We start from the raw sequence: 26,100 nt of genomic DNA on the forward strand, positions 1-26,100 counted from the left end.
CTGTGGTTGAGATGTTTCTTTCTGAATCTGCTAGACCTAGGAAGATTAACAGGTGGGCTTCCTGCTCTCACCCCCAACATAAATCCTGGCTACGCCCACGTTAGTTTGCACCATTTATAAATGGTGGTTTCAAAGATCACCAGTGTTGAAGCAATGATTCTTCAACATCAACTTTGCTGGACTGATCATGATGTGTAGATGCCTGATTATCATCTTCCAAAGCAACTACTGTATTCTGAACTTAAAAATTGAAAGCGTAATGCTGGTGGTCAACGAGAGGTTTAAAGACTGTCTCAAGGCAAATCTTTAAAAAATGTAGTTATATACACTGACAACTGGGAAACACTGGCCTGCGAGCTTCTTCCAGTACACTGATAGTAGTTCACCTGTCCTCCCAAGTGATGTGTAAGGTTTTTCAGAGACACCGTTGATGGAATCTTTCGAGAAGTTGGAGATGGTGTTTGTAAGTGGTCCATGGTTCACAAGCATACAGTAAGGTTGGTAGTACAATGGCTTTGTAAACAAGCATTTTGGTTTCCCTGCGAATGTCCCGGTCCTCAAACGCTCTGCACTTCATTCGGGAGAAAACCGCACATTTATGTAAACACATTTATGAAACACATTTATGTAACAGGTGTTAACGGAAAAATCCGAGGGCTCCCTTGGACAAAAACAAAGACACCAACCAGGATAACTTGGAGCAAAACAGCAGCCTGTAGGCTTGGCCTTTATTGAACTGTTGCAACAGGGTGCTCCCCTCACTTGCAGGAGAGAGGAAGGACCCAGAAAAATGGTGTGCAAGGCCTTATAAAGACTTTTGAAATTGCCACCCTGTAGATCAAGACCACCCCCCCAGATACATCACACCTACATCACAGAAAGGAGGGGTTGAGGGAGGAGTTGTGGTGGTAACCTGAGTGTCCTGTCACCTGGCTGGTTCCCTCTTTCCCCCTCCCCATGAGTACTTTCCAGGTGACAGAGGGGAGTTTGCAGTTTCCTGCCCCCAGAGGGAAGAGCTGATTATTGTCCTTTGTTCCACTCCATGCTGAATCCACTGCCATATGCAAGTTCTTTGTGATCTTGATTGTCTTCTGTCTAGGACCATCAGGGTTGGCATAGCAACTGGGCAGGGCTCCTGTGGATGTGCTGGGATGCTCAAGGGATTATGGCTGGCCTGTATCAAACCTTCCCATTTTGTAGTCCTTCCTTCATGGAGTAAAATAAAAGTGGAACAGTGCCAATCCGGTGTATGATTGATTTTCTATGAATTTATAACAGAAGTGTAGCGTATGTAGTGTGTGAGTGTAAGTGAAGTTTGTACAAACTGAATGATTTTGGGGGGGGGGGGTTTCCTGCGACACAGGCAAACCTGTTTAGGCAAGTTTTTAATGTCTGATGTTCTGTTGTGCTGTTGGGAGCTGCCCAGAGTGGCTGGGGAAACCTGGCCAGATGGGCAGGGTATAAGCAATAAAGTAGTAGTAGTAGTATCTGAGACGGACTAATATCTGAGACCTCCAGGTCTAGGGCAGTATATAAATTCAATAAATAATACTGACAGACTGACTCTTGCGGCGGACAGCAGCATAAGCCAACATACCTGCTGCTCTTAAGTGAAAAAATCTGGAGGGGGAAAAACTGCCTCCGGCACATGACATCCCAGGATCCTATTGTGCAGCATTAAGCCTTTGCATAGTGTTTTGGACGCACCATTCTCACAGAGAGCAGGCTCCCGGCATAATAGAAATTCCTTGGAGGAGGATGCCTGGCAGGGAGATTCCTAGAGAGGACGCGAGGAGGAAGAAGGCGGGGTTTGGGTGTCTCCAGAGCAACTTGCGAAGCCTCGCAGCCGCTTCCTGCCCCGCCTTCTCCAGTGGGGGGGGTGGGCTCTGGCAAGGGCTGCCCTGGGTGTTTTCCTCCTGGTCGGGTCGAGAGATCTTTGGGGTGATTCCTGGGAAAGGGAGGAAGGGAGAGATCCGGTCAGCAACTGGAAGAAAGGAGGGTTTGGGTGTGCTTCACATTGGGAAGGTGGGAAGTCTCATCTACTGGGCTCTCCCCTGTCCTATGGTGCATTTCTTCACATTTCTGCATTTTAACCTGTATTTTAAATTGGTCCCCCCCCATTATGTTTTTACTGTAATTTTACTGTTGTTAGCCGCCCTGAGCCGGGGTATAAATAATATTATTATTATTATTATTATTATTATTATTATTATTATTATTATTATTACTGAGCCCTGTCCAGAGGAAAGAGATTCACAGGATCGTAGAACTGGAAGGGACCCCGAGGATCGTCTGGTCCAAGGTAGGAATATGCAGCTGTCCCAAAGGGAGATCGAACATGCAATCTTGGCATTACGTCTTAGCACCATGCTCTAACCAACGGAGCTATCCAGGCTGACTTCTTAGAGAGTCGGTGCGAAGCTTTGAATGGGATGAGGTGGGAGAAGAAAGCAGGAGGGGGGGAATATATCTCCGCCCAGAGGAGTGGAACCTCCATGTGTTGAGAATGTATACCAGATAGTAGGCACTGCAGAGAAATGTTCTGTCTTTGCATGAAACATATACAACAACAACAACAACAACAATTAATTTTATTGTTTATATCTCAACCATCTGGCTGGGTTTCCCCAGCCACTCTGGGCGGCTTACAGTATATATAAAAACATCAAGCGTTAAAAACTTCCCTTTTACTGTTGTTAGCCACTCTGAGCCCGGCTTTGGCTGGGGAGGGCGGGACATAAATTATTATTATTATTATTATTATTATTATTATTATTATTATTATTATTAATACAGGATTGCCCCCAGATGTCTTCTAAAAGTTGTGTAATTCTAGAAATGTACATTTATTGCACAAGTGAGTCTGAAAGTTAATCAGTTGCCATTTCATTAGTTTAGAGGCTGCTTTTCTTTTTTAAATATATTTTTAAAAGATTTCTTAATTTACAAAAAATACATATATTATCTCTTTCTTCAAGTTGTGTTTTCTACAGATCAGTTTCATTTGTTGTGAGGCATTAGTGTTGTATACAGTGGTACCTCGGGTTACAGACACTTCAGGTTACAGACGCTTCAGGTTACAGACTCCGCTAACCCAGAAATAGTACCTCGGGTTAAGAACTTTGCTTCAGGATGAATACAGAAATCGGGCAGCGCAGTGGCAGCAGGAGGCCCCATTAGCTAAAATGATGCTTCAGGTTAAGAACAGTTTCAGGTTAAGAACGGACCTCCAGAACAAATTAAGTTCTTAATCTGAGGTACCACTGTACAATGTTAGGGTAGGAAGAAAAGGGGGGAAAGAGGGGGAGGGGCATGGTGAGTGGGGTGGGTGGTCGGGTGGCAATGCTTCAGTTCTTGTGTGGGGTTTTGTGTCAGCGTCGTGGCTGCGTTTCTTTAAACTAAGCTTCATGACAGTTGACGGTTGACAGTTGACAGTTGACCCAGGTTGCCGGTTTGATCCCTGTAGAGGACAGCTGCATATTCCTGACTTGCAGGGGGTTGGACGAGAGTATCCTCAGGTTCCCTTCCAACTCTGCAATTCTAGGATTGTATAAAGCCAGGGGTTGGATGCCTCTGCATACCGGTTGCTTTTGTGCTTATGTGCTGCCTGCAGGCTTCCCATTGGAGGATCTGGTTGGTCACTGTGAGAACAAGAGGCTGCACTAAATGGATCTTTGCCTTGACCCAGCAGCCAGGCTCTTCTTAGTTGTAGAGGACAGACCACTGGGAGGGATCTTCTGAGTCTCAACCAGAACAAATACTTCAAGGAAACTCGCCAACAAGTCTCATTTTTCTCTGGGTCTTAGCATTTAACTGCCTTTACTTTTGGGGGATGTCCTGGTTGATATTCAGACTCATCTACATTTCCAGGGGAAATCTTCCTCTCCAGAAAGGTATAATTCACTCACCAAACCATTTGTTCATTTTGCAGGACTTGGTAGAACCTCCATTTTGGACAGCCTCTAGCAGAACAGGGAGAGGTCTTTTGGGCCCAGTCAGAGACTTCCTTAGAGTAGAGATCAAGGATGGAAAAGGAAGATTCAGCTGCCCACGAAGCAGGAAGAAGTCCTTGTACAAACCAGGCTGGCAGCCCCAGGGAATTCTGGGAAAGAACAGTGCAGAAGGTCCTGGGGAAGGAGGACACACTCGGCTCAGATGTGCAGCGCCAGCGTTTCAGACAGTTCTGCCACCAAGAGGCCAAAGGGCCCCGAGAGGTTTGTAGCCAACTCCACCATCTCTGCTGTCAGTGGCTGAAACCAGAGCGACACACAAAGAATCAGATCCTGGACCTGGTGATTCTGGAGCAGTTCCTGACCATCCTCCCAGAAGAAATTGAGAGCTGGGTAAGGGAATGTGGAGCAGAGACCTGTTGCCAGGCAGTGGCCCTGGCCGAAGGTTTCCTCCTGAGCCAGGCCAACGACAAGAAGCAGGCAGAGCATCAGGTAAAATATAGTTTTGTCCTGGTACTTCCAAGGGGCTCAGAATCTGAGAGACAGTGGGCTAACACTCTCTGTAATTGTCAAACCTTTTCTGGGATTCATCCACGTAGGAATGTCCCAACTACCAAGACCTTTTATTTCTAGTGTGCCTTTACTAATCCTTCTCCCCGTTTTCTGTCTTTGATCCCTTTATTGTTATTTCAGGTAAAGGGTCCATTTGCAGAAGTGTCTGAAGATTTCTCTGCACCGGAGAAGGTTCTGTCAGAGACCAAATGCAATCTCTTGCAGAGGGATAATGTTCAGGAGATAGACAGACATGCCACCTCACTGGGTAAAGACTAACTTCATCTCCTTCTATTGATTATGCTATAAATTCTTGGGATGTGTTTTTGTTCTTTGGAAACTTGGTTCAAAAGTGAATTGGCATCCAATACTTGAGAACTTAAACCAGTGCTACTGGCTTCACACTTATGGTTGTCATTCACAGGTGATGAAATGAGGCTGGCAAAACCTCCTTGGGCTTCTACTTTTTGCGATGGTCAAGAAGCAGCTGCTGTGGAACCAGATCAGGTAGGTGGATCGATCAGTGTTGAAAGAGGCTTGGAACCACCTAGGGACCTTATTCTTCTGCTCACCCCTAAACAGATTTCTCTCCTCTTTTCTTCTTTCAAAGCAGCCTGCCTAGGAGGCTGTGAATACCATTAAAGAATGTTTAAGTTCCTCAGGATAATAATAATCTTTCTTTGGAGAATATTATGGGTTTTGGTAGTCCATTAAGGGAACAAAAGAGAAGGCAAGTTGCACAACAGTACTGGCCCTGGTATGGGGGCAAGAAGTGAAGGACGCTGAGTGGGGTATTTGTAAACAATGACAGAGGTTTGAGTAAAGCAGGGATGGAGTACTACTGTGAGGAAAATTGTGGTTTTTAACAATAGTAGAGGTTTGAGTACAGAAGTGTGGGATATTTGAAGGAGCCAGTGTGGTGTAGTGGTTAAGAGTGGTAGACTCATAATCTGGTGAACCGGGTTCGCGTCTCCGCTCCTCCACATGCAGCTGCTGGGTGACCTTGGGCTAGTCACACTTCTCTGAAGTCTCTCAGCCCCACTCACCTCACAGAGTGTTTCTTGTGGGGGAGGAAGGGAAAGGAGAATGTTAGCCGCTTTGAGACTCCTTCGGGTAGTGATAAAGCGGGATATCAAATCCAAACTCCTCCTCTTCTTCTTCTCCACATCCTTTATCTCTTCTCTCTCACATGAGGCAGCTGAAGAATGGGAGAGGGAGAAGTTTGAGTACAGCAAGAAGGAAGAGACACTGAAAGAGGCGGGGGAAACAATGACAGAAGTTTGAGTAAAGCTGGGGGTGGAGGGACAGAGAGGAGAATGATAGTTTTAAACAACAGAGCTTTCAGTAAAGTGGAAGTAGGGGACACACAGGAAAATGGCAGTTTTAAACAGCAGAGTGAGCAGAAAGTAACACTGAGGGCGGGGGAAGTGGCACTTTAAAGAATAATTCAAATACAGCAAGAAGGGAGTTGGGAACAGCTTTGTTGTGTTAGCTGTTTTGGTGTCAGCGTCTGTGTTGTCCCCATCATTGACATTTCTCCTTGTTAAAACTGGTTTGGGTTTTTTAAAGGACCAACTGCTCTTTGTCTTTCCATCAGTGCTTTACTCAAACCTCTGCCTGTTTACCCCCCCTTTTATTTGTCTATCTGTCCCTCGACACCCACTTTACTCAAACTTCTGCTGTTGTTTGAGTACGGTGAGAAGGGGGAGACCCTGAATGAAAAAAGCTGGCTGTTTTAAACTTCTCCCTTTTCCATTCTACAGCTGCCTCATGTGAAAGAAATAAAAGATGTGAAGCCCTCAAATATTCCATAGTACCTTGAAACAATGTATTTCACTCCTGGTACCATGCAATCCATGGGATGTGGGTGGCGCTGTGGGTTAAACCACAGAGCCTAGGGCTTGCTAATCAAAAGGTCGGCGGTTCGAATCCCCATGACAGGGTGAACTCCCGTTGTTCAGTCCCTGCTCCTGCCAACCTAGCAGTTCGAAAGCACGTCAAAGTGCAAGTAGATAAACAGGTATTGCTCCGGCGGGAAGGTAAACGGCGTTTCCGTGCGCTGCTCTGGTTCGCCAGAAGTGGCTTAGTCATGCTGGCCACATGACCCGGAAGCTGTACGCCGGTTCCCTTGGCCAATAAAGCGAGATGAGCGCTGCAACCCCAGAGTCAGTCACGACTGGACCTAATGGTCAGGGGTCCCTTTACCTTTACCATGCATTCCAGATTCAGTGTTGCTATTTAGAAGAAATATTTTTTTAAAAAAAACCACACACCCATATATGTTCAACATCCATCAACTGAACTAAACTTTTCTAACTGAACAAGCTAACTGACTGGCTTGCTCTTAAGATTCTATCCATCTTAAAGATGCAGTAACACATTTTAGCATGGGGGGTGTGCGCAAAGGGGGCTGCACAATAGAAGAAGGGATAAGGCATGGACATGGGAGTGTGTAAGAGAGAGTTGAGAAACATAGGAAGGAGGGTGGAGGAGGGGAAAGTGAAGTTGAAGACAGGGGTGCAAAGGGAGTTGCAATAAATGAGGGAGTGGAAAGGGAATTGATGGTGAAATAAAGGGCATGAAAGGATCTGAAGAACAGGAAGTGATGGTGGCTTCATAATTGGGCAGAAGCTGGAAAGGGTGCTTAACAGTTGCAAGATGTGGGAGGAGGAAGAAACAGGAGATTACCATGAGAGTGTTTTTTGTCTTCTTCTTTTGGGAATAAGAACAGTGAGTCTGTAAGTGATTGTGGAGGCCAATTCTGGATCCACAAGTCCTTCCACAGTGGGGACATAGGTTTCTGGGCGGGAGTTGATCACAGTGAGGGTTTGCCAAGCGTGCCTTCCTCTTAGCATTTTCCCCCCTTTTGTTCTGAGTTTGAACGTCTTCAAAGTCCATGACACCTTTGGTAAAGGCTGTTCTCCAACTGGAACTCTCACAGGCCAATGTTTCCCAGTTCTTGTCATTTATACTACATTTCTTAAGATTTGCCTTGAGAGAGTCTTTAAACCTCTTTTGTTGACCACCAGCATTGCGCTTTCCATTTTTAAGTTCGGAATGGAGTAGTTGCTTTGGAAGGTGATCATCAGGGGCTTTTTGTGGAACAGTAGTTGCACACTATAGCTAGCTTAATAGTTGCTTGGGGTTAGAAGGAGAAGCTCTAGGGAGTTAATGGGGCGAATGGGAAGGGAATTCATGAGTGGAATGAGCATAGACACTGCTCCTAGCTACAATAATAATAATAATAATTTTTATTTATACCCTGCCCTCTCCAGCCAAGGCCGGGCTCAGGGTGGCTAACAAGCAATAATAAAAACAAATTGAATGAATACAACTTAAAAACAAGATTAAAATACAACATTAAAATATTGAAAAATTAAAATATTAAAATGTGGCCTCATCACAGGAGGAGAAGGAAAAAGAAAGAGGGGGAGGGAATCAAATTGGCTCCAAGCCAAAGGCCAGGCCAGGTGGAAGAACTCTGTCTTACAGGCCCTGCGGAAAGAAATCAGATCCTGCAGGGCTCTGGTCTCATGAGACAGAGCGTTCTACCAGGCCGGAGCCAGTGTTGAAAGGCCCTGGCTCTGGTTGAAGCTAATCTAACTTCTTTAGGGCCCGGGACCACTAGGGTGTTGCTATTTATGGACCTTAAGGTCCTCCGTGGGGCATACCGGGAGAGGCGGTCCCGTAGGTACGAGGGTCCTAGGCCATGAAGGGCTTTAAAGGTCAAAACCAGCACCTTAAATCTGACCCTGTACTCCACTGGGAGCCAGTGCAGCTGGAAAAGCACTGAGTGAATATGCTCCCATGGCAGAGACCCCGTGAGGAGCCTCGCTGCAGCATTCTGCACCCGTTGGAGTTTCTGGGACAGCTTCAAAGGCAGCCCCACGTAGAGCGAATTACAGTAGTCAAGCCTGGAGGTGACCATCGCATGGATCACTGTGGCCAGGTCAGGGCGGGAAAGGTAAGGGACCAACTGCTTGATGCAGTGAAGGTGGAAAAATGTCGCCTTGGCTGTTGCTGTAACATGCGCCTCCATGTTTGGGCGTCAATGATTACACCCAAACTCTTAACGGAAGGTAATAGCACTAATTGGGCCCCCACAAGAGAAGGGAGTTGGTCCCTCATCCCCATAGTTATCTATAAAGTAGCAACTATTTTCCTTTCTTTCAGGGTCTAGGGTTGTTTGAGGAGTTTTCTGTGTATTTTACCGAGGAGGAGTGGGATCTGCTGAATCCTGACCAGAAAGCTCTGTATAAAGAAGTCATGGAGGAGAACTGTTACAGAACCCATTACAAAATCCACACAGGAAAGAAACCATACAAATGTTTAGAGTGTGGAAAGAGCTTTTGTCAAAGTTCGGACTTCATTACCCATAAAAGGATCCATGTAGGGGTGAAACCATTTAAATGCTTGGGATGTGGAAAGGGCTTCTGTCAGAAGACACTTCTTGCTACCCATCAAAGAGTTCACACGCAGGAGAAACCGCATAAATGCTTGGATTGTGGAAAGGACTTTCGTTACAGTTCTGCCCTTATTACTCATCAAAGGATCCACACAGGCAAAAAACCGTATAAATGCTTGGAATGCGGAAAGAGCTTCTGTCAGAAGATAAGTCTCATTTCTCATCAAAGAATTCACACAAGGGAAAAACCACATAAATGCTTGAAATGTGGAAAGAGCTTTCGTCACAGTTCGGCCCTAACTACCCATCAAAGGATCCATACAGGGGAAAAACCATATAAATGCTTGGAATGTGGAAAGACCTTTCGACACAGTTCTGCCATAACTACCCATCAAAGGACTCACACAGGGGAAAAACCATATAAATGCTTGGAATGTGGAAAGGACTTTTGTCAGAAGATAAATCTCACTAGTCATCAAAGAATTCACACAGGAGAAAAGCCATTTAAATGTTTGGAGTGTGGAAAGAGCTTCGGTCAGAGGGCTTACCTTACTTTCCATCAGAGAATCCACAAGGGGGAGAAACCACATAAATGCTTGGAGTGTGGAAAAAGCTTCATGCAGAAGAGAAGGCTCACTTCCCATCAGAGAATTCATACGGGGGAGAAACCGCATAAATGCCCAGAATGTGGAAAGAGCTTCTGTCAGAAAGCAGATCTCACTATTCACCAAAGAATTCACACGGGGGAGAAACTACACAAATGCTTGGAGTGTGGAAAGAGCTTCTTACGAAAGACACATCTCACTACTCATCAGAGAATTCACACTGGGGAGAAACCGCACACATGCTTGGAGTGTGGAAAGGGCTTCAGTCAGAAGGCGCATCTCACTACTCACCAAAGAAGTCACACGGGGGAGAAGCCACACAAATGCTTGGAGTGTGGAAAGTGTTTCACAGAGAAAAGAGCTCTTACTTCTCATCAAAAAATCCACACAGGGGAAAAGCCACATAAAACTTTCAAGCATGGAAAGGTCTTTCCTCACAGTTGCGACCTTATTACTAGGCCTACCCAAGGCAGAACGGCTGGCAGTAGCAACAGCTGCAGCAACACAGTCCAGACTGATTTGCCCCCAGTCGTATTAGTCCATCTTCCTCCTAGTACTGCTTGTGTTGGACAACATCAGCCACCTATCCCGATTCCTAACTTTCCTGAATCTTCTGGTCGCAGGAACAAGCCTTCTCCTACTGCTGGGGTGTTGTTTGAGGAGTCTGGAGGCCCTGGCAGCAGCAGTCTTGCAGAGTCATCCACTTTAGTGAGCGAAGGGAGACAGCTTAGCCCACTGGTGGACATCAGCTTATCTGAGGAAGTGTCTGTATTAGATGCCCTCAGCTTGATTGAAGGTGAAGATCTCTTCCACTCCTCTTCCCTAGGCAGAGGTGCTTCTGTCTGGAACCCTGTGGAGCAGGAGCAGCAAGAACACACCCCACCAGTGCCGCGAGCGGGTACCTCCTACGGTTCCCCCACTGCTCCTGGGGTGGCTGTGACCCCCCAGACCGAAAGCAGCCAGCCCGATTCACCACAGAAGCGGCAGAGCATCGTGTGGGACCACTTTGAGGTGGGAGTGGATCCCAGCACCGCCGTCTGCAGCCACTGCAGGCGGGTCATGAGCAGGGGCAGAGACGCAGCACATTATAGTACCAGCAGCCTGCGCTTGCACCTACAGAGGCAGCACCCGTCCATCGTGCTAGGAGCACAGGAAGCCAAGTCCCAGCCGTCGGGGAGCAAGGGCAAATGGGTGGCAACCTAGTGCCAGGAGTAAGGGCAAAGTCCTCTGCCAAATCTCTGTCTCCCCTCAAGCCAAGAAGCTTAGGCTGGCCACAGTGTGGAGGAGGTGGAACAAGGGAGGTGGGCCACGAGGTGGGAGGTTTTGAACACCAGACCCGATCACAAAATGCATGGAAGACTCTTGTGATGAAATGGATTGGCATCAGAACTAAAACCATATGCACGTAACCAAGTGTTTGGTAAGAGCGATTTAAAGTAGTTCATAGGTAACAATAAATAATAAACATGGAATTAATAAACCTAATAAAACAATTTAGCCAAATATATGCAACGTATCAAAACGCTACTTGGCGTCAAATGCTTTTTGACCTGTAGGTCTTCTAGAGTGGTCCTCATTATATATCTGTACGTACAGCCACTTTTTGGCTTGAATAATATCAGATGTTGGAAAACAGTTTGCAAATAATGGCAAATATATGTATCTAATAGCGTTTATTATATCAAATAATATTGATTCTATCTTTGCAGGTGTTGCACTGCATGGGTGTTGCTTTTTTAAATTATTTGCTACATTAAATTATTCTTATCAGATAATTGGTTATGTGTGTATGATTTTAGGTGTATCCCAAACTGTTGTTTCAGAACTACCTGATGGCTCTTGTGGTCTTATTTTATGCACTATTGTGTCACACTACCTTAAGTGGGAGAATGGTGCCCTCCCAGTGCTAGGCATGCAGGGAGAAAGTGTGTTCCCTTGTAGGCAGGGTTGCCTTTCTCATATAAGCCCATGGGACTGCTTCGGTCTTCAGAATGGACAATGTTACTAGTGCCACATAATCCTCAGTTGTGAAAAATCAATATTTTAGTGCAGCAGCATCTACACATTGGAACTCCCTGCCTATTGACACCAGACAGATGCCTTTGCTGTACTTTGTTTCGCTCCTGCTTAAAACAATTTTATTTAGGCAAGCCTATCCAGACACATAGGTGTTGATGCCTTTGAATCCTTTTCACTCTTAATTTCAGTGATCTGTAAATGTTTTCTGTTGTTTTGAACTGTTTTCATTGATACTTTTCATTGATATTTCTTGAAACCCACCAAGAGGTTTTACTACAGTTATACGATTTTTGTTAAATAAAATAAAAACCAGCCGGGGACCACATGCCACATGGCCGGAGACAAAAGTGATGTGAGTTTTGTATTCCAGCCACAAAACAAGCCAGAGAATTCTACTCCCACTTGCGTCCATCTTGGCATACAAGGGGCACCAACACAATTTAGTGACCTATTCCAGCCAGGCAAAAGCACTTGAGGGGTATGTGTGTGGGAATGTTGTGGATAGTAGGAGAGGATATATTGATTATATATTATTCTTCCACACTCACGCTAGTGGGTTACATATAGCAGAGCTCATTCCCCATTTACACAGCAAGAAGCTAGTTTGCAGATTCATATGAATCTCTAAGCTATCCAATCTGGCATGCCCAGATTGGAGTATATTCCTGGCAAGACCCCTTTGATCCCCGCCTAAAAGAATAAAGACACAAGAGTCTTCCTTATAAGTAATGAATAGTTTACTTACATTCAGTTCACAGTATGCTCTCTGAAGACATGCTTTAGCTTGTAGTTACAAAAGAAGATGTGGATTTATCCCATATGGGGATTTATCCCATGTGCTGCTAGCCGAGATCCCATTTTAATTTTTGGGCTGTGTGTCCGAGACAGTCAACCCTTGGGCTTGAAGCTTTGGGGGGCGTTGGATCATAAACACAATGTTAATAGATAATAATAATAAACAACTTGAATCAGATCCTGCTTTTGTAGCATGCATGCACAAACACATATATAATTATATATATAATTATATATGAATGTGTATATAATTTTATTGTTTAATATTCTTGCTTATTCCCAGGTGGGGTGCCTACTTCCCCATTTTCATTTTCCAGTTTTTCCTACACATCTTTGTTCTTCCGCATCCGTCCCATAGGATATGACATTCATCTCTCAGGTGTTTCCAGAAGCTGCAAAACACAGAAACGTTCCTTATGGTTGCTATGCTGCAGATTGTTTTCCTGAGGAGAGTTAGATTTACAAATGCATAGTTTATTTCCTTTGGCACATAAAACATTCCTTGCAATTAGCATTCCGTATTTTGCACTTACGCATCAGTGTAATAATTTTAAGGGGTTTTCCCTAAGGAAACTGGAGATTTTAAGGGCCTAAGCTGATTTTATTTGAATTTTATCGTTCCTACGCTGTTCATTGTAGATATTAGTCAAACCAAACCCTGTGGAACGCCCTCCCACCAAATGTCAAGGAGATAAAGAACTACAGTGGTGCCCCGCAAGACGAATGCCTCGCAAAACGAAAAACGCGCAAGACGAAAGGGTTTTTCGGTTTTTGCGTCGCTTCGCAAGACGATTTTCCCTATGGGCTTGCTTCGCAAGACGAAACGTCTTGCGAGTTCTTGCGAGTTTGTTTCCTTTTTCTTAAAGCCGCTAAGCCGCTAATAGCCGCTAAGCCGTTAATAGCCGCTAAGCCGCTAATAGCCGTGCTTCGCAAGACGAAAAAACCGCAAGATGAAGAGACTCGCGGAACAGATTAATTTCGTCTTGCGAGGCACCACTGTACACAACTTTTAGAAGACATCTCAATAAATAATAATAATAAATAATAAACCATTAAAAAGCTCCTGTGTCAGGAGGTTTTTAATGTTTGATGTTTTATTATGATTTTATATGTGTTGCAATTTAAAATAATCCATCTGATAGAAAAAGTGGACAGAAAAGTGTTTCTGTCCCCCAGTCATTAACTCCAGAACTTGAGGAGATAAGATACTGCGTCTTCATACAGAACATGAACTACAGAATCTGCTCCCACAGGAAACATGGTGGCTTTAAAAGAGGATGAGGCCCATTCACAGAGTATGAGGCTAGTCCTAGACCTCCTGCCCTAGAGAAGCCATATTGGCTGCCAGCAGGTGAAGACCTCCATATGCCCACAAGTTTCTGGGAACTGGCTGTTTTTGAGGAAAGGACTGGTGTTGCTGTCGTTTTATTACTGTTAATATCAATACTTTTAATAATTCTTTATATCCATATATATTTTAACTCTCTTGGAGTTTAATCACTTCTTTTTCTATTTTATCGGTAAGCTGCATTGACTTCCAGTCCTGGAAAAAACACAGGCCATAAACATAATATTAATCTAAATGGTGTGGCAGCCATATCCTGTTGAGCAGTCAGACACATAGGCAGCAAACCTATGGTTACCAGATTTTTTCCAATGAATCCGGGGACACTTTTTTTTTTTGAAGCTGAGTAGCAACAGGGAGTCAGTAGTGGGGATTGTGAGGCAAAAGACCCTGGGCCCAAGCACATATGCATATTGTATAAAGGTGCAAAGCCCTTCTTTCGCACCCTGTGAAACATCAATGCGCAGTTTTTTTAAAAACTGGGCAACGGCCAACCACCTGCAACTCCTGAGCTCCCCCATCTGTCAAAACATAGGGGGAAGGGGACAGGAGATCTATACCGCCGGACGTCCCTGGTTCCCCTTCGGCAGTGGCGGCGGCAGCAGCAGTCAGCAGCCCAGAGTCAGCCTGGTAGCGCAGTTGGCTGCCATGGCGCCCGCCATTTTTCCTCGCCGTTTCTTCCAGCAAGGAAAAATGGCGGGTGCCATGACAGCGGACAGTGAGCAGCTCCTGAAGCCAGCCAGAGCCAACTGCGCTACCAGGCTGGCTCCCAGCTGCTGGGGCTGCCGCTGCCACGTTTCCCGAGGACAGATTTGCACATCTGGGGACATTCTGGGGACGGAATTTGTCCAGGGACAGATTTGCAAATCCGGGCTAAGCAAACCCACCCCATTGCTTAAGCTTACATTGCAATATCCCCGAAACGCTGAAAGCAAGAAAAGGAGAAGAAGCCTTGTATGGAAATTGCAGAGTGCCTAACAGTTTCTGTGCAATGCTGAGCTCTTTGCAATAACAGGGAGTAAGCTTAAACAAAATTTTAAAAAATTCATTCCAGTAGCACCTTAGAGACCAACTAAGTTTATTATTAGTTGGTCTATAAGGTACTACTGGAAGGAATTTGTTTTTATTTTGTTTCGACTACGGCAGACCAACACAGCTACCTAACTGTAACAGGAAGTAAGCTTATAAGGAATAAAGGAAGGGTGCTGTCCCAAATGATTGGTTAAATTTATGAATATTCAATGCTAGATGCTGAAAGGCAAAAGGGTATAAAAGCCCCTGGAACCTGTTGCTCGAGGCTGAGACTTTGAACTCACTATTCTGAGCCACTTTGCTGCCGGTTACAAATAAAGGAACTCTTTATTTTCTCTATTGCTGCATGTGAGTTTTCAATCAGCCTAGCAGTTTTGCAACAATGGTAAGGAGAATGTCCATGGGTTCTGGCCAAGCTGGCTCTGCTTCAAATATGTGTCCTTTTTTGCGGGGCGGGGGGGGGGGTGGTGGTGGTGGTTCTAGATGTCACTTGCTGGAAATCAACCTTCTTAAAGTCCAGAGTGCATCTCTGACTCCGCTCAGCATGAACCCCAGGAGGACAGGGTCACTTTCTACCGGGAAATGGTCACTTCCTCACAAAGATCCCAGTACAGTGGTACCTCGGGTTAAGTACTTAATTCGTTCCGGAGGTCCGTTCTTAACCTGAAACTGTTCTTGACCTGAAGCACCACTTTAGCTAATGGGGCCTCCCGCTGCGGCCGCACTGCTGCTGCATAATTTCTGTTCTCATCCTGAAGCAAAGTTCTTAACCTGAAGCACTATTTCTGGGTTAACAGAGTCTGCAACCTGAAGTGTCTGTAACCTGAAGCGTATGTAACTAGAGGTACCACTGTACTTAGGCTGTTTTTTGGGGGGGGGTGAGTTATTGGGTAGTTTTTGTTTTGATAGTGTATCTTCTGTTTTTATATTGTGATTTGATTTTGTGAACTGCCCTGAGACCTGCGGGTATAGGGCGGTATACAAATTAATAATAATAATAATAATAATAATAATAATAATTCAGTTTCTCCATGTAGGTTTGGACCAGGTCCAAGAGAGACGACATCCTTGTTACTTCTTTCTATGATTATTAGCTATTTTTAATAGTTCTTTCTATTTATATATCCTTATTAGAGTAGAATTACTTTTTAAGGATTATGTTAGGTTTCCTGTTTTATGTGAAAGCCACCTTCACTCACAGTCCTGGGGAAAAGGAGGCATATGCTATGGCTCTCAATGGTCACTGCATCCTGCATGGGGCACCTGCTGGAGGAGAGGCTCCTGTACTCGGGGCCTGATTCTGCAAAACTTTCTAGAAAAAAATCGGGACTCCTCTCCTCGCTATTCGCCCGGAGCAGCCAAGAGGTTCCTCCCACTCAGCTCCGCAAGGGTTAAGCCGACACCACAGAGCCAAGATTCCCAGAGCGGAAGGGGATTCCTGCGCGAGAGGAGGAGGAGCTTCCGCTTCCTGTTCCGGGCCTGTCCCTCCTTCCTGTGGGACGCAGATGCTTTGTCTGGAGGCGCCTCTTTCCTCTTCTTCCTTGCGGAGAAGCTTCTCCCGTTCTTTCTCCGCAGGGGAGGCTGCCTCTCCTGCCGCCTCCAGGTCAGATGCGGGGAAGGAGAGACGGAGGAAGGAGGAGGAGGAGGAGGAGGAATGTATGTATGATGTTTTGGGGGCTGGTCTTGGGCAAGAGGGGGGGGGCGATTTCAAAAGTCCTTATAGGGGCTTCGGGGTTCTTCTCCCTCCTGCGTGTGGTGAGCGGAGACCATGTTGCAACACTTTATTTCCTTTAATAAAGATCAGGCTTACCAGCCGCTTTACTATCAATATATTCTGCTTGGGCTCTGCTTCCTCTCCGACCGTGTAAGAGATCTCTTATACGGGCTCTAGATACCCCAGAAGGGTATTAGAAGTATTATACTTAAGACAACACCTTGCCTTGGAGTGCTTACAAAGAAGGGAACGGTTTTCTTCTTCCAGGGATTGGTGAGCTTTGATGAAGTGTCTGTGCATTTCACCAACGAGGAATGGGCCTTGCTGGATCCGGGCCAGAGAGCTCTGTACGAGGAAGTCATGGAGGAGATTCGTGAGATGATGACATCTGTGGGTACGGATCTGTTTCTCCTTGATCCATAGCTAGCAAAGGTGTGAATTATTGTTGGTGTACCATCAATGAGATCACTAGAAAGCACTTTGTAATTTCTCCTGGACAAAGGAACATTCGAAGGCCCCTGTTGGTTCGAAGCAAAGGCCCACGTAGTCCAGGATTCTGTTCTCATGCTTGCCAACCAGATGACCATGGGAAGCCATCAAAGAATGGACCCATTGGCTATGAGTTACCTGCCTTGATTTCCCTTTTTTTCTGGCCAGGGAGGTCTCTTGTAGGATTGGGCGAGGGGTGAACAACTGCATGTCACTGAAACAAAAGGCTGAAGAGGTCTGCTGTGTGCTGGTTGCAATTTATTGCATTGGGGGAGAGTCCTAGTCTGCCTAACTGCAATGCTTGCAAAGCAGTGTACAGGACAGAATGGATGGAGTGGCATGGATCTGAACCTCCTCTCTGTCCCCAACAACTTACAAGAAGAATAGGAGGAGCCAGGTGCTTTGGGAACTGAGCCTACACAGGAGGGCTGTGTACGAGAGGGGGGAGGTGCTTAAGCCTGTTGGGGAACTGACACCCAACACCCAACTTACTGTTCGGGCTCCCAAACATGTTCTAAGACCCTTGTCCAGTAAATGTTCACCTGTTATCCTGCAGCACAATTATTTCTGGATTCTGCTTGTGGAAGGGAGAGGAAAGAGTTGTGATGGGTATCTTATTCTGCCACCTGAGTAGAATGCTCACAAGGACCTCTTTTTCCCCATAAGACAGGTGTAGGGATACCTGGCTCCCTCCCAGAAGTTGCTGAATCCGAACATCCTTTCTGTTGACGGTCCATGTTTGCTGGAGCTGATGGGACTTTTTTCAGAAGCATTTGGAGAGCCAAAGGTTCCCAATTCCTCCCTTAAGGACTTTCAACTTTTAAAAAACCAACACACCCAACACTCTATCCTGTTTCTCTACATCAGTGTTTCCCAACAGGGGCCCCAGGATTTTCCAACAGGGTCCCAAGTGAAAATTATGTAAATTGGGGGGCTGTACAGCATGAGGCTAGGGAGCCACAGAGGGAAGTGAGAAGAAAATGGGAAAAATCCATTAATCATTCTGTTTTGGTTTCAAAATCCTGATTGGCTGGCTATCCTCTCGGCCAATCACAAGCAGGTAAGGAGGTGGCCCACCAGGGCAGCGTAGCGCTGCTTCTTCTGTTTTCCTTTGTGCATTTTCTTAGAGCAGTCCTGTTTTGTTTCATGCTGGAGATGGCCATCTCTGAGGCTCTTGTTTTGACCACTGCTTGTATCTGCCTCCAGTGCTGGGCCAGGTGGCAGCCTGGGCCTGATTCTGAAAGACGCGGGGTGCAATCGACACCAGCGCCTAGGAGATCGGGGCACAGGGCCTGTCGGCAGTGTTGGCCTAGCCGAGTGGATTTGTCTGGTGCTGCTGACTTGCATCTAGAACATTGCTAAGTGTCTACTTTGAACAAAGCAGTACTGAGTTCAGTGGGCCTTATCCCCAGGTAAGGGTGTGTGGGGCTATAGTGGTTTTTCTAGGCAGCCAGGGCTCCTCCGGATGACTAGATCTTTTGCACCAGGTCAGTGAGGACCACTTGCTTTTAAAATTCTCCCAGATATACAGAACTCCCTGTGCTCTTTTTGCAGACTCTCCAAGTGTCCCTATTTTCCAAGGACAGTCCTGGATTTACAGAAGCCATCCCAGTTTCTCATTTGATTCCGGAATGTCCTGCTTTTCCTTAGGATGTCCCTATTTTCGCCAGAGAAATGTTGGAGGGTATGGAGTTAGCCAACCCCCGAGCCATCTGAAGGCAGCCCTGTGTAGAGAAGGTTTTTAAAATGTTTTATTAAGTTTTTCTATATGTTGGAAGCTGCCCAGAATCGCTAGGGCAACCTGTCAGATGGGCAGGGTATTAATAGTAAAATGATTATTATGGAATAGGACGTACCTATTTTCATCGGAGATAATTTGGAAGGTATGCTTTTGGACTGTTTGTAGGTTTCCCCCTCTGTGTCAAATAAAGGTAAAGAAAAGGTAAAGTACACCTTGACGGTTAAGTCCAGTCAAAGGCTATTTTGGGGTTGCATTGCTCATCTCGCTTTCAGGCCGAGGGAGCCAGGGTTTGTCCACAGACAGCTTTCTGGGTCATGTGGCCAGCATGACTAAACCGCTTACAATCATTCTTTCCCCTTTAAAAATCCTGATTAACTAAATATCTGCTCAATGATGCACAGGCAAGTCAGGGGGCAGCCTAGCACTACTTTTATTTATTTTTTCCTTTTTGCATTTCTTGGAGCAGTCCTGGTTTGTTTTCAGCTGGAGAGGGTGATCCTTGAGGCTCCTGTTTTGACCACTGCTTGTTGCTCTGCCAGTGCCAGGCCAAGTGGCAGCCTGGGTCTGACTCCGCAAGAGGTGGGGTGCAATCCTCCCCAGTGCCTAGCAGATCAGGCTGCAGGGTCCGTCGGCAGTGTTGGTCTGGCTCTGCAAGACGCGGCACAAAATCCACCAGAGCGCCTAGCCAAGTGAATTCGTCTGGTGCTGCTGACTTGCATCTAGTAAATAACTTAGTGTCTACTCAGAACAAAGCAGCACAGTGTTAAGTGGGCCTTACTCCCAGGTAAGGGTGTGGGGCTATGGTGTTTTTTCTAGGCAGCCACTGCTACTCCGGATGACTAGATCTTTTTGCACTAGGTCAGTGGGGACCACTTGCTTTTTAAAATTCTCCCATATATACAGAACTCCCTGTGGTCCTTTTTGCAGACTCTCCAAGTGTCCCTATTTTCCAGAAACAGTCCTAGATTTACAGAAGTCATCTCGGGTTCTGATTTGATCCTGGAATGTCCTGCTTTTCCTTAGGACGTCCCAGAGAAATGTTGGAGGGTATGGAGTTATGCAACCTCCAAGCCATCTGAAGGCAGCCCTGTATAGGGAAGAGTTTAAGTTTAATGTTTTATTATGTCTTTATATATGTTGGAAGCCGCCAAGTGGCTGGGGCAATCCAATCTGATGGGCGGGGTGTTGTTGTTGTTGTTGTATAGTTGTGTCCGACTCTTTGTGACCCTATATACCAGAGCACGCCAGGCACTTCTGTCTTCCACTGCCTCCCGCAGTTTGGTCAAACTCATGCTGGTAGCTTCGAGAACACTGTCCAACAATCTCGCCCTCTGTCGTGCCCTTCTCCTTGTGCCCTCCATCGTTCCCAACATCAGGGTCTTTTCCAGGGAGTCTTCTCTTCTCGTAAGGTGGCCCAAAGTATCGGAGCCTCAGCTTCAGGATCTGTGCTTCCAGTGAGCACTCAGGGCTGATTTCTTGCAGAATGGATAGGTTTGATCTTCTTGCAGTCCATGGGACTCTCAGGAGTCTTCTCCAGACCATAATTCAAAAGCATTCATTCTTCGGCGAGCAGCCTTCTTTATGGTCCTGCTCTCACTTCCATACATCACTGCTGGGAAAACCATAGCTTTAACGATACGGACCTGGTTTAGCGCAGCGTGCAGAGACTTGCAGAGCGTGTGGCAGGGTTCGGTGGTGGCTCGGGGGCCGGTTAAATGACCCCCCCTGGCCAGATGTGGCCCAGGAGCTGTAGATTGCCGACCCCTACCTTATACAGACACATCATTTTACCACTTTTCCTTTTTAATCCATTAGGAGATGTTTCGGAGTTCCTGACTGAAGGAGAACAATCAGAACCGTCACGTGAAGGAGCTGAGGAGCAGAAGGAGCAACGGAAACAGCGGGTTCAAGTTGGAACCTACAGAAAGGAGGGGACCCAAATGCAGAAGGTGGGGAGGGAATCCACTGCTTCTCAGGTTAATGAAAATCAGATTGGCAGAGAGAAGCATGAATGTACTGTGTGTGGAAAAAGATTTCCTTATCGCTCAACGCTTACTTCACATCAAAGAGTGCACTCAGATGAAAAACCATATAAATGCTGGGAGTGTGGAAAAAGTTTTAGGCAGAGTAGTAACCTTACTTCACATCAAAGAACTCATAAAGGGAGGAAACCTCATCAGTGCTTTGAGTGTGGAAAGAGCTTCAGTCAGAGTAGCTCCCTTAGTAGGCACCACACAATCCACACAGGGGACAAACCGTATGAATGCTTGAAGTGTGGAAAGTGTTTCCGTCAGAGGAGCAGCCTCACTAGACATGAAAGAACTTATACAGGGGACAAACTGTGTGAATGCTTGATGTATGGAAAGAGCTTCCATCATGGGAGCATCCTCACTAGACATAAAAGAACTCACGCAGGTGAAAAACCTCACAAATGTTTGGACTGTGGGGAGGGCTTCAGGCACAAAGGCACCCTCACAAAGCATCAAAGAATTCATACAGGGGACAAACCTTATGAGTGCTTGGAGTGTGGAAAGAGCTTCACTCGCAAAGACTCCCTTACTTTGCATCAGAGAAGTCACACAGGAGAAAAGCCTTATAAATGCTGGGAGTGTGACAAGAGCTTCCGTGAGAGTGGCGCCCTTACTCGGCATCGAAGAACTCATACAGGGGAAAAGCCTTATACATGTTTTGAATGTGGAAAGAGCTTCAGTCAGAGTTGTCACCTTACTGATCATCAAAGAACTCATACGGAGGAGAAACCTCATTAATGCTTTGGAAGAGCTTCAGAGGCATTAGCTCCCTTAATATGCATCTTACAACCCACACAGGGGACAAGCCATATTACAAATGTTTGGACTGTGGGGAGAGCTTCTGATATAGCGACTCCCTCATGAAGCATCAAAGAATTCATACAGGGGACTGTATGCAGTGTTGAAAGAGTTTCAGTTGTAAAGACTCCCTTAGGTAAAGATAAAGTGGCCCCTTATTGTTAAGTCCAGTTGCGAACGTCTCTGGGGTTGCAGCGCTCATCTTGCTTTACAGGCCGAGGGAGCTGGCGTTTGTCCACAGACAGCTTTCTGGGTCATGTGGCCAGCATGACTAAACTGCTCCTGGCACACGGAAGACCGTGACGAGTGCCAGAGTGCACGGAAACGCCGTTTTCCTTCCCGCTGGAGTGGTACCTATTTATCTACTTGCACTGACGTGCTTTCGAACTGTTAGGTTGGCAGGAGCTGGGACCGAGCAACAGGAGCCCACCCCGTTGCAGGGATTTGAACCGCCGACCTTCAGATCAGCAAGCCCAAGAGGCTCAGTGGTTTAGACCACAGCACTACCTGCGTCCCTCAAAAAGACTCCCTTACTTTGCATCAAAGAACTCACACAGGAGAAAAACCTTATAAATGTTTGGAATGTGGAAAGAGCTTCATTCAGAGTTGTCACCTCACTAGCCATAAGATAATTCATACAATGGATAGCACTTACAAATGTTTGCAGTGTGACAAGAGCTTCAGTTGGCAGCGGGAGGCCCCATTAGCGAAAGCGCACCTCAGGTTAAGAATGGTTTTAGGTTGACTCAGGAACATTCTACCATATGTGGTGAACATGTAGGAAAATACAGGTATTCTGGGAGAGTATACATGCAGAACTGCAAAAAATGCTAAAGATCTCTTTCAATAAAAAACCAGAGGCCTACCTCCTGAGAATAACAGATTTGGATATTCCACAAAAGAGGAAGGGTATCTTTTTATATGCGACAGCGGCAGCAAGAGTTTTGATCGCAGCAAAATGGAAGAGTAATGAAATCCCCTCTATACAAGATTGGATCCCAAAGCTGACAGAATATGCCGAATTAGATGGTTTATCAGAAAAATAAAGAATAAATCAAAACAGGAATTTGTTTCTAATGGGAGGTTTTCAAAGAATATCTGAAAAATAAATATAGTAGTTTAAATTCTGTTGCAGCATTCGAGGAACTTCAGTAATAGTTGCTAGGTAGATATAATAAATTAGATTTATTGAGAATAAGTTTAATTATGGAAAAAATGTGTATTGGCAATAAGTAATATGAATTTGAAATATGGAATAGATGGGAAGTTGGGTCTTTAGTGTTAAGACCAACAGATGTTTTTTGTTTGCCAAGAAAACTATGTCATTGTCTTTAATAATGTTTTCCACCAGTTTCCCCAAGACAAACATTAAACTAACGTGCAGTTTCCTGGAAACTAAATCCCTTACATTGGCTTCCCTGTTGGAGGAAAAGAAACCGGGCAATCTCACAGACAAGTTACATATTTTTGTTAGAATACCTGACTTAGAATTCTTAAACTAATGGGTAAATTCCATGGGCTTTGGGTGATTTCTGAACACTTAAGATCTCCAGTTGCACATTTTTCCACTCCTTACTCTGGATGAACTACAAATAAGGGAATTGCTTTCCTTTTCCAGGGATCAATGAGCTTTGAGGGGGTGTCCTTGCATTTCACCGATGACGAATGCTCCCTGCTGGATCCAGGTCAGAGAGTGCTGTACAAGGAAGTCATGATGGATATTTATGAGATGGTGGCTTCTGTAGATAAGGTCCTTTCCCCTTGATCAATAGCTAGCGAAGGTGTGAACGCCTGTTGGTGTAATATCAATTAGAGAGGGTGTTCTTAATTTCCCCATGACAAAGAATGTATGAAGAGCCCTGTTGGGTCAAAGCAAAATCCTATGTTGTCCAGCATTCAGATGCACACAGACACACTTGTGAAATGTGATTTTACAGACATCAAAGAATAGACACATTGGTTAAGAGTGACTTACCTTGATTCTCATTTTTCTGGCCAATGAGGTCTCTGGTTCCGAATGGGTGGGGGGGTGAACTTGCTTTTTCGATAGGATTGTTCTTACAACTGCAAGGCGTGGAAACAAAGGCTGAAGGGGTTTCATGTGTGCTGGTTGCAATTTACTGCTTTTGGGTTAGTCATAGACTGTTTAATCACATAGTTTGCTTAGCAGTATACACGACAGAATGATGGCGTCGCAGATATTATGCATTACTATTCATTGCATTTTGTTGCTTTTTCAAGGAAGGTCATCTCAAAGCAAGTTAATGTAGGTTGCAAAGATTAAGGCCACAATAATTATTTAAGTTAAAGGCCAAAAGCCTGGCTGAAAAGAAATGGGGAAAGTGTATTTCTGAGGTTCGATGCCTCATAACACCACTTTCTCTAGGAGTAATACCATAAAAGTATATATCAATGGAGGTTTCAAGTTTTATCCTTCTGAAATGCCCAGACTAGGGGAGGGGTCTTGGTGGGATATATATGTGCTGCCTGTGGTTCACCCACCTCCTTTGCCCTAACCTCCAGCCCAAGGAATCTTCAGAAGGGAGTTGCTGCCGAGGACATTGTGTGCTTTTTAATGAACTGAATAGAATGAAAGAACCTGCAGCACAAATATAAGATAAGGGACAACTGACTTTCTAGCAGTGCATGTGAAAAGGATCCAGGAGTCTTAACATGACCACAAGCTTAACATGAGTCAACCGTGTGATGCAGCAGGAGCAAAAAAGAAAATTCTATTCTGGGCTGCATCAACCAGATTGGTGTCAAGGGAAGTAGTAGTACCACTCTATTCTGCCTTGGTCAGACCACACCTGAAATACTGTGTCCAATTCTGGGCACCACAATTTAAGGATTTTGACAAGCTCGAAAGCCTTAGGAAGAACACTTGAAGAAGCTGGGCATGTTTAGCCTTAGGAGGAGACTGAGAGGAGATATGATAGCCATCTTCAAATATTTTAAAAGGCTATCACATGGAAGAGGATACAAGCTTGTTTTCTCCTGCTCAGAAGGGTAGGACTTGAACCAATGGCTTCAAGTTACAAGAAAGGGGATACCGACTAAATGTGAGGAAGAACTTTCTGGCAGTAAGAGCTGTTGGACATTGGAACGGTCTCCTTTAACGGAGATTCCTGCATTGCAGGGGGTTGGACTAGATGACCCCTGGGTCCAATCCAACTCTGCAATTCTATAATTCTGATTCTAATGCTCATTCCTTTCAACTTGCTTGTTTTATTATATATGTTAAGGAAGGATGTTTTAAGGATGTTGAGATCAAATTGTTATTGTGCATGTTAACGTATATATGTGTGCATTTTATACAGGTGCAAGCCTCGTAAACAGGACACTATTGATTTACTTTGAGACATTGTAACTTGCTCATCAGCAAAATAGGCTCCCAGAATGAGGAGAAAGGGAAAAAGCCAAGTTACCTGTTCAAAACTGGTTCTTCTTACAGTGACAAGCTGTCACAGATCAGTGGAGGGAGGTGAAGACCTGGTTACTTCCTTTATGATTACAGTATTTGGTTTATTTTAAAATAGTTATTCATATACATATATTCTCACCATATGAGAGTTTAATGCCTCTTTAATCTGTTCAGTGGTAAAGATTATCTTTTCTACGATCTCCGACTCTCAATTTGGAGAAAAGGTGGGGCATTAATAATGATGATGATGATGATGATATGAAGGCTGCCCATTATTAATACAATAATAATGATGATGATGATGATACTCGGGCTCTCAGTGGTCACTGGATCCTGCATGGGGCACCTGCTGGAGGAGAGGATCCTGCCCTCGGGCCCTGATCCTGCAGAACTTTCTAGAAAAAATCGGGACTCCTTTGCTCGCTCTCTGCCAAGAGCACCCAAGAGGTTCCTGCCGTTCGGCTCTGCAAGGGTTAAGACGAAACCACAGAGCCGAGATTCCTAGAGCGGAAGGGGAGTAGTGCGCGAGAGGAGGAGGAGCTTCCGCTTCCTGTTCCGGGTCAGTCCTTCCTTCCTGTGGGACGCAGCTTCTTTGCTTGCAGGGGTCTCTCCGCCTCCTCTTCCTCGCGGAGGAGCTTCTCCCGTCTTTCTCCGCCGGGGAGGCTGCCTCTCCTGCCGCCTCCAGATCAGATGCGGGGAAGGAGAGACGGAGGAAGGAGGGCGAGGAGGAGTATGTATGATGTTTTGGGGCCTGGTCCTGGGCAAGAGGGGGGGCAATTTCAAAGGTCCTTACAGGGGCTTCGGGGTTCTCCTCCCTCCTGCGTGTGGTGAGTGGAGACCATGTTGCAACACTTTATTTCCCTTAATAAATATCAGGCTTTCCAGCCTCTTTACTATCAATATACAGTGGTACCTCGAGTTAAGAACTTAATTCGTTCTGGAGGCCTCCTGCTGCTGCTGTGCCGCCGGAGCAAGATTTCTGTTCTCATCCTGAAGCAAAGTTCTTAACCCGAGGTACTACTTCTGGGTTAGCAGAGTCTGTAACCTGAAGTGTATGTAAACCGAGGTACCACTGCACTCTGCTTGGGCTCTGCTTCCTTTGACCGATAGAGATTGCCTGAGAGAGATCTCTTAAAAGGGCTCTAGATACCCCGGAAGGGTGTTAGAAGTATTATACTTATGACAACACCTTGCCTTGGAG

The 26,100-nt window shown here is 45.5% G+C and overlaps 4 protein-coding genes across 16 annotated transcripts in view; all 4 read left to right on the forward strand.

Annotated features, from left to right (window-relative positions):
• Nucleotides 1-26,100, forward strand: part of LOC310756634 (uncharacterized protein) — an 820,367-nt gene that overhangs the window by 134,078 nt on the left and 660,189 nt on the right. The window lies entirely within an intron of this gene.
• Nucleotides 635-12,504, forward strand: LOC310756494 (uncharacterized protein). 6 transcript variants are annotated; one of them, XR_014544907.1, is made up of 6 exons: nucleotides 635-1,976; nucleotides 3,942-4,442; nucleotides 4,644-4,770; nucleotides 4,927-5,009; nucleotides 8,676-11,025; nucleotides 11,222-12,504. XR_014544907.1 is itself a non-coding variant. In XM_083600665.1 (5 exons), exons 2-5 carry the CDS (start codon nucleotides 4,026-4,028, stop codon nucleotides 10,713-10,715), a joined length of 2,667 nt encoding a protein of 888 aa, XP_083456791.1. In that variant the 5' UTR covers nucleotides 635-2,302; nucleotides 3,932-4,025; the 3' UTR covers nucleotides 10,716-12,504. The 6 variants fall into 6 exon arrangements, 5 of the variants coding, with proteins under 5 accessions (XP_083456791.1, XP_083456793.1, XP_083456792.1 ...); XM_083600665.1 differs by having other exon boundaries at nucleotides 635-2,302; nucleotides 3,932-4,442; nucleotides 8,676-12,504; XM_083600667.1 differs by having other exon boundaries at nucleotides 635-2,025; nucleotides 3,932-4,442; nucleotides 8,676-12,504.
• Nucleotides 14,541-26,100, forward strand: part of LOC310756520 (uncharacterized protein) — a 34,272-nt gene continuing 22,712 nt past the window's right edge. For 2 of the 6 annotated variants that reach the window (XM_083600726.1, XM_083600734.1), the window contains exon 1: nucleotides 16,230-16,363. The gene's annotated coding sequence lies outside the window, so the exon portion shown is untranslated. Of the gene's footprint in view, nucleotides 15,089-16,183; nucleotides 16,364-23,533; nucleotides 24,960-25,584; nucleotides 25,641-26,100 lie in introns of those variants that run through there. The other 4 variants (XM_083600729.1, XM_083600728.1, XM_083600730.1 and 1 more) reach the window with 4 other exon arrangements.
• Nucleotides 16,240-22,745, forward strand: LOC310757046 (uncharacterized protein). The gene is made up of 3 exons (XM_083602154.1): nucleotides 16,240-16,359; nucleotides 16,685-16,811; nucleotides 20,463-22,745. Exons 1-3 carry the CDS (start codon nucleotides 16,312-16,314, stop codon nucleotides 21,413-21,415), a joined length of 1,128 nt encoding a protein of 375 aa, XP_083458280.1. The 5' UTR covers nucleotides 16,240-16,311; the 3' UTR covers nucleotides 21,416-22,745.

Source organism: Podarcis filfolensis (genome assembly GCF_964270895.1).
Source record: "Podarcis filfolensis genome assembly, chromosome: 2".
NCBI classification, from domain to species: domain Eukaryota; kingdom Metazoa; phylum Chordata; class Lepidosauria; order Squamata; family Lacertidae; genus Podarcis; species Podarcis filfolensis.

What these genes read in the sequence shown, in the direction of transcription:
- LOC310756494 (XM_083600665.1), top strand. Translation starts at nt 4,026, where the DNA reads ATGGAAAAGGAAGATTCAGCTGCCCACGAAGCAGGAAGAAGTCCTTGT. An exon ending in AGAAGCAGGCAGAGCATCAG is followed by an intron (nt 4,443 to 4,643) that starts GTAAAATATAGT and finishes TTGTTATTTCAG; the next exon opens with GTAAAGGGTCCATTTGCAGA. An exon ending in CAGACATGCCACCTCACTGG is followed by an intron (nt 4,771 to 4,926) that starts GTAAAGACTAAC and finishes TGTCATTCACAG; the next exon opens with GTGATGAAATGAGGCTGGCA.
- LOC310757046 (XM_083602154.1), top strand. Translation starts at nt 16,312, where the DNA reads ATGCGGGGAAGGAGAGACGGAGGAAGGAGGAGGAGGAGGAGGAGGAAT. An exon ending in GGAGGAGGAGGAGGAGGAAT is followed by an intron (nt 16,360 to 16,684) that starts GTATGTATGATG and finishes TTCTTCTTCCAG; the next exon opens with GGATTGGTGAGCTTTGATGA. An exon ending in TGAGATGATGACATCTGTGG is followed by an intron (nt 16,812 to 20,462) that starts GTACGGATCTGT and finishes TTAATCCATTAG; the next exon opens with GAGATGTTTCGGAGTTCCTG.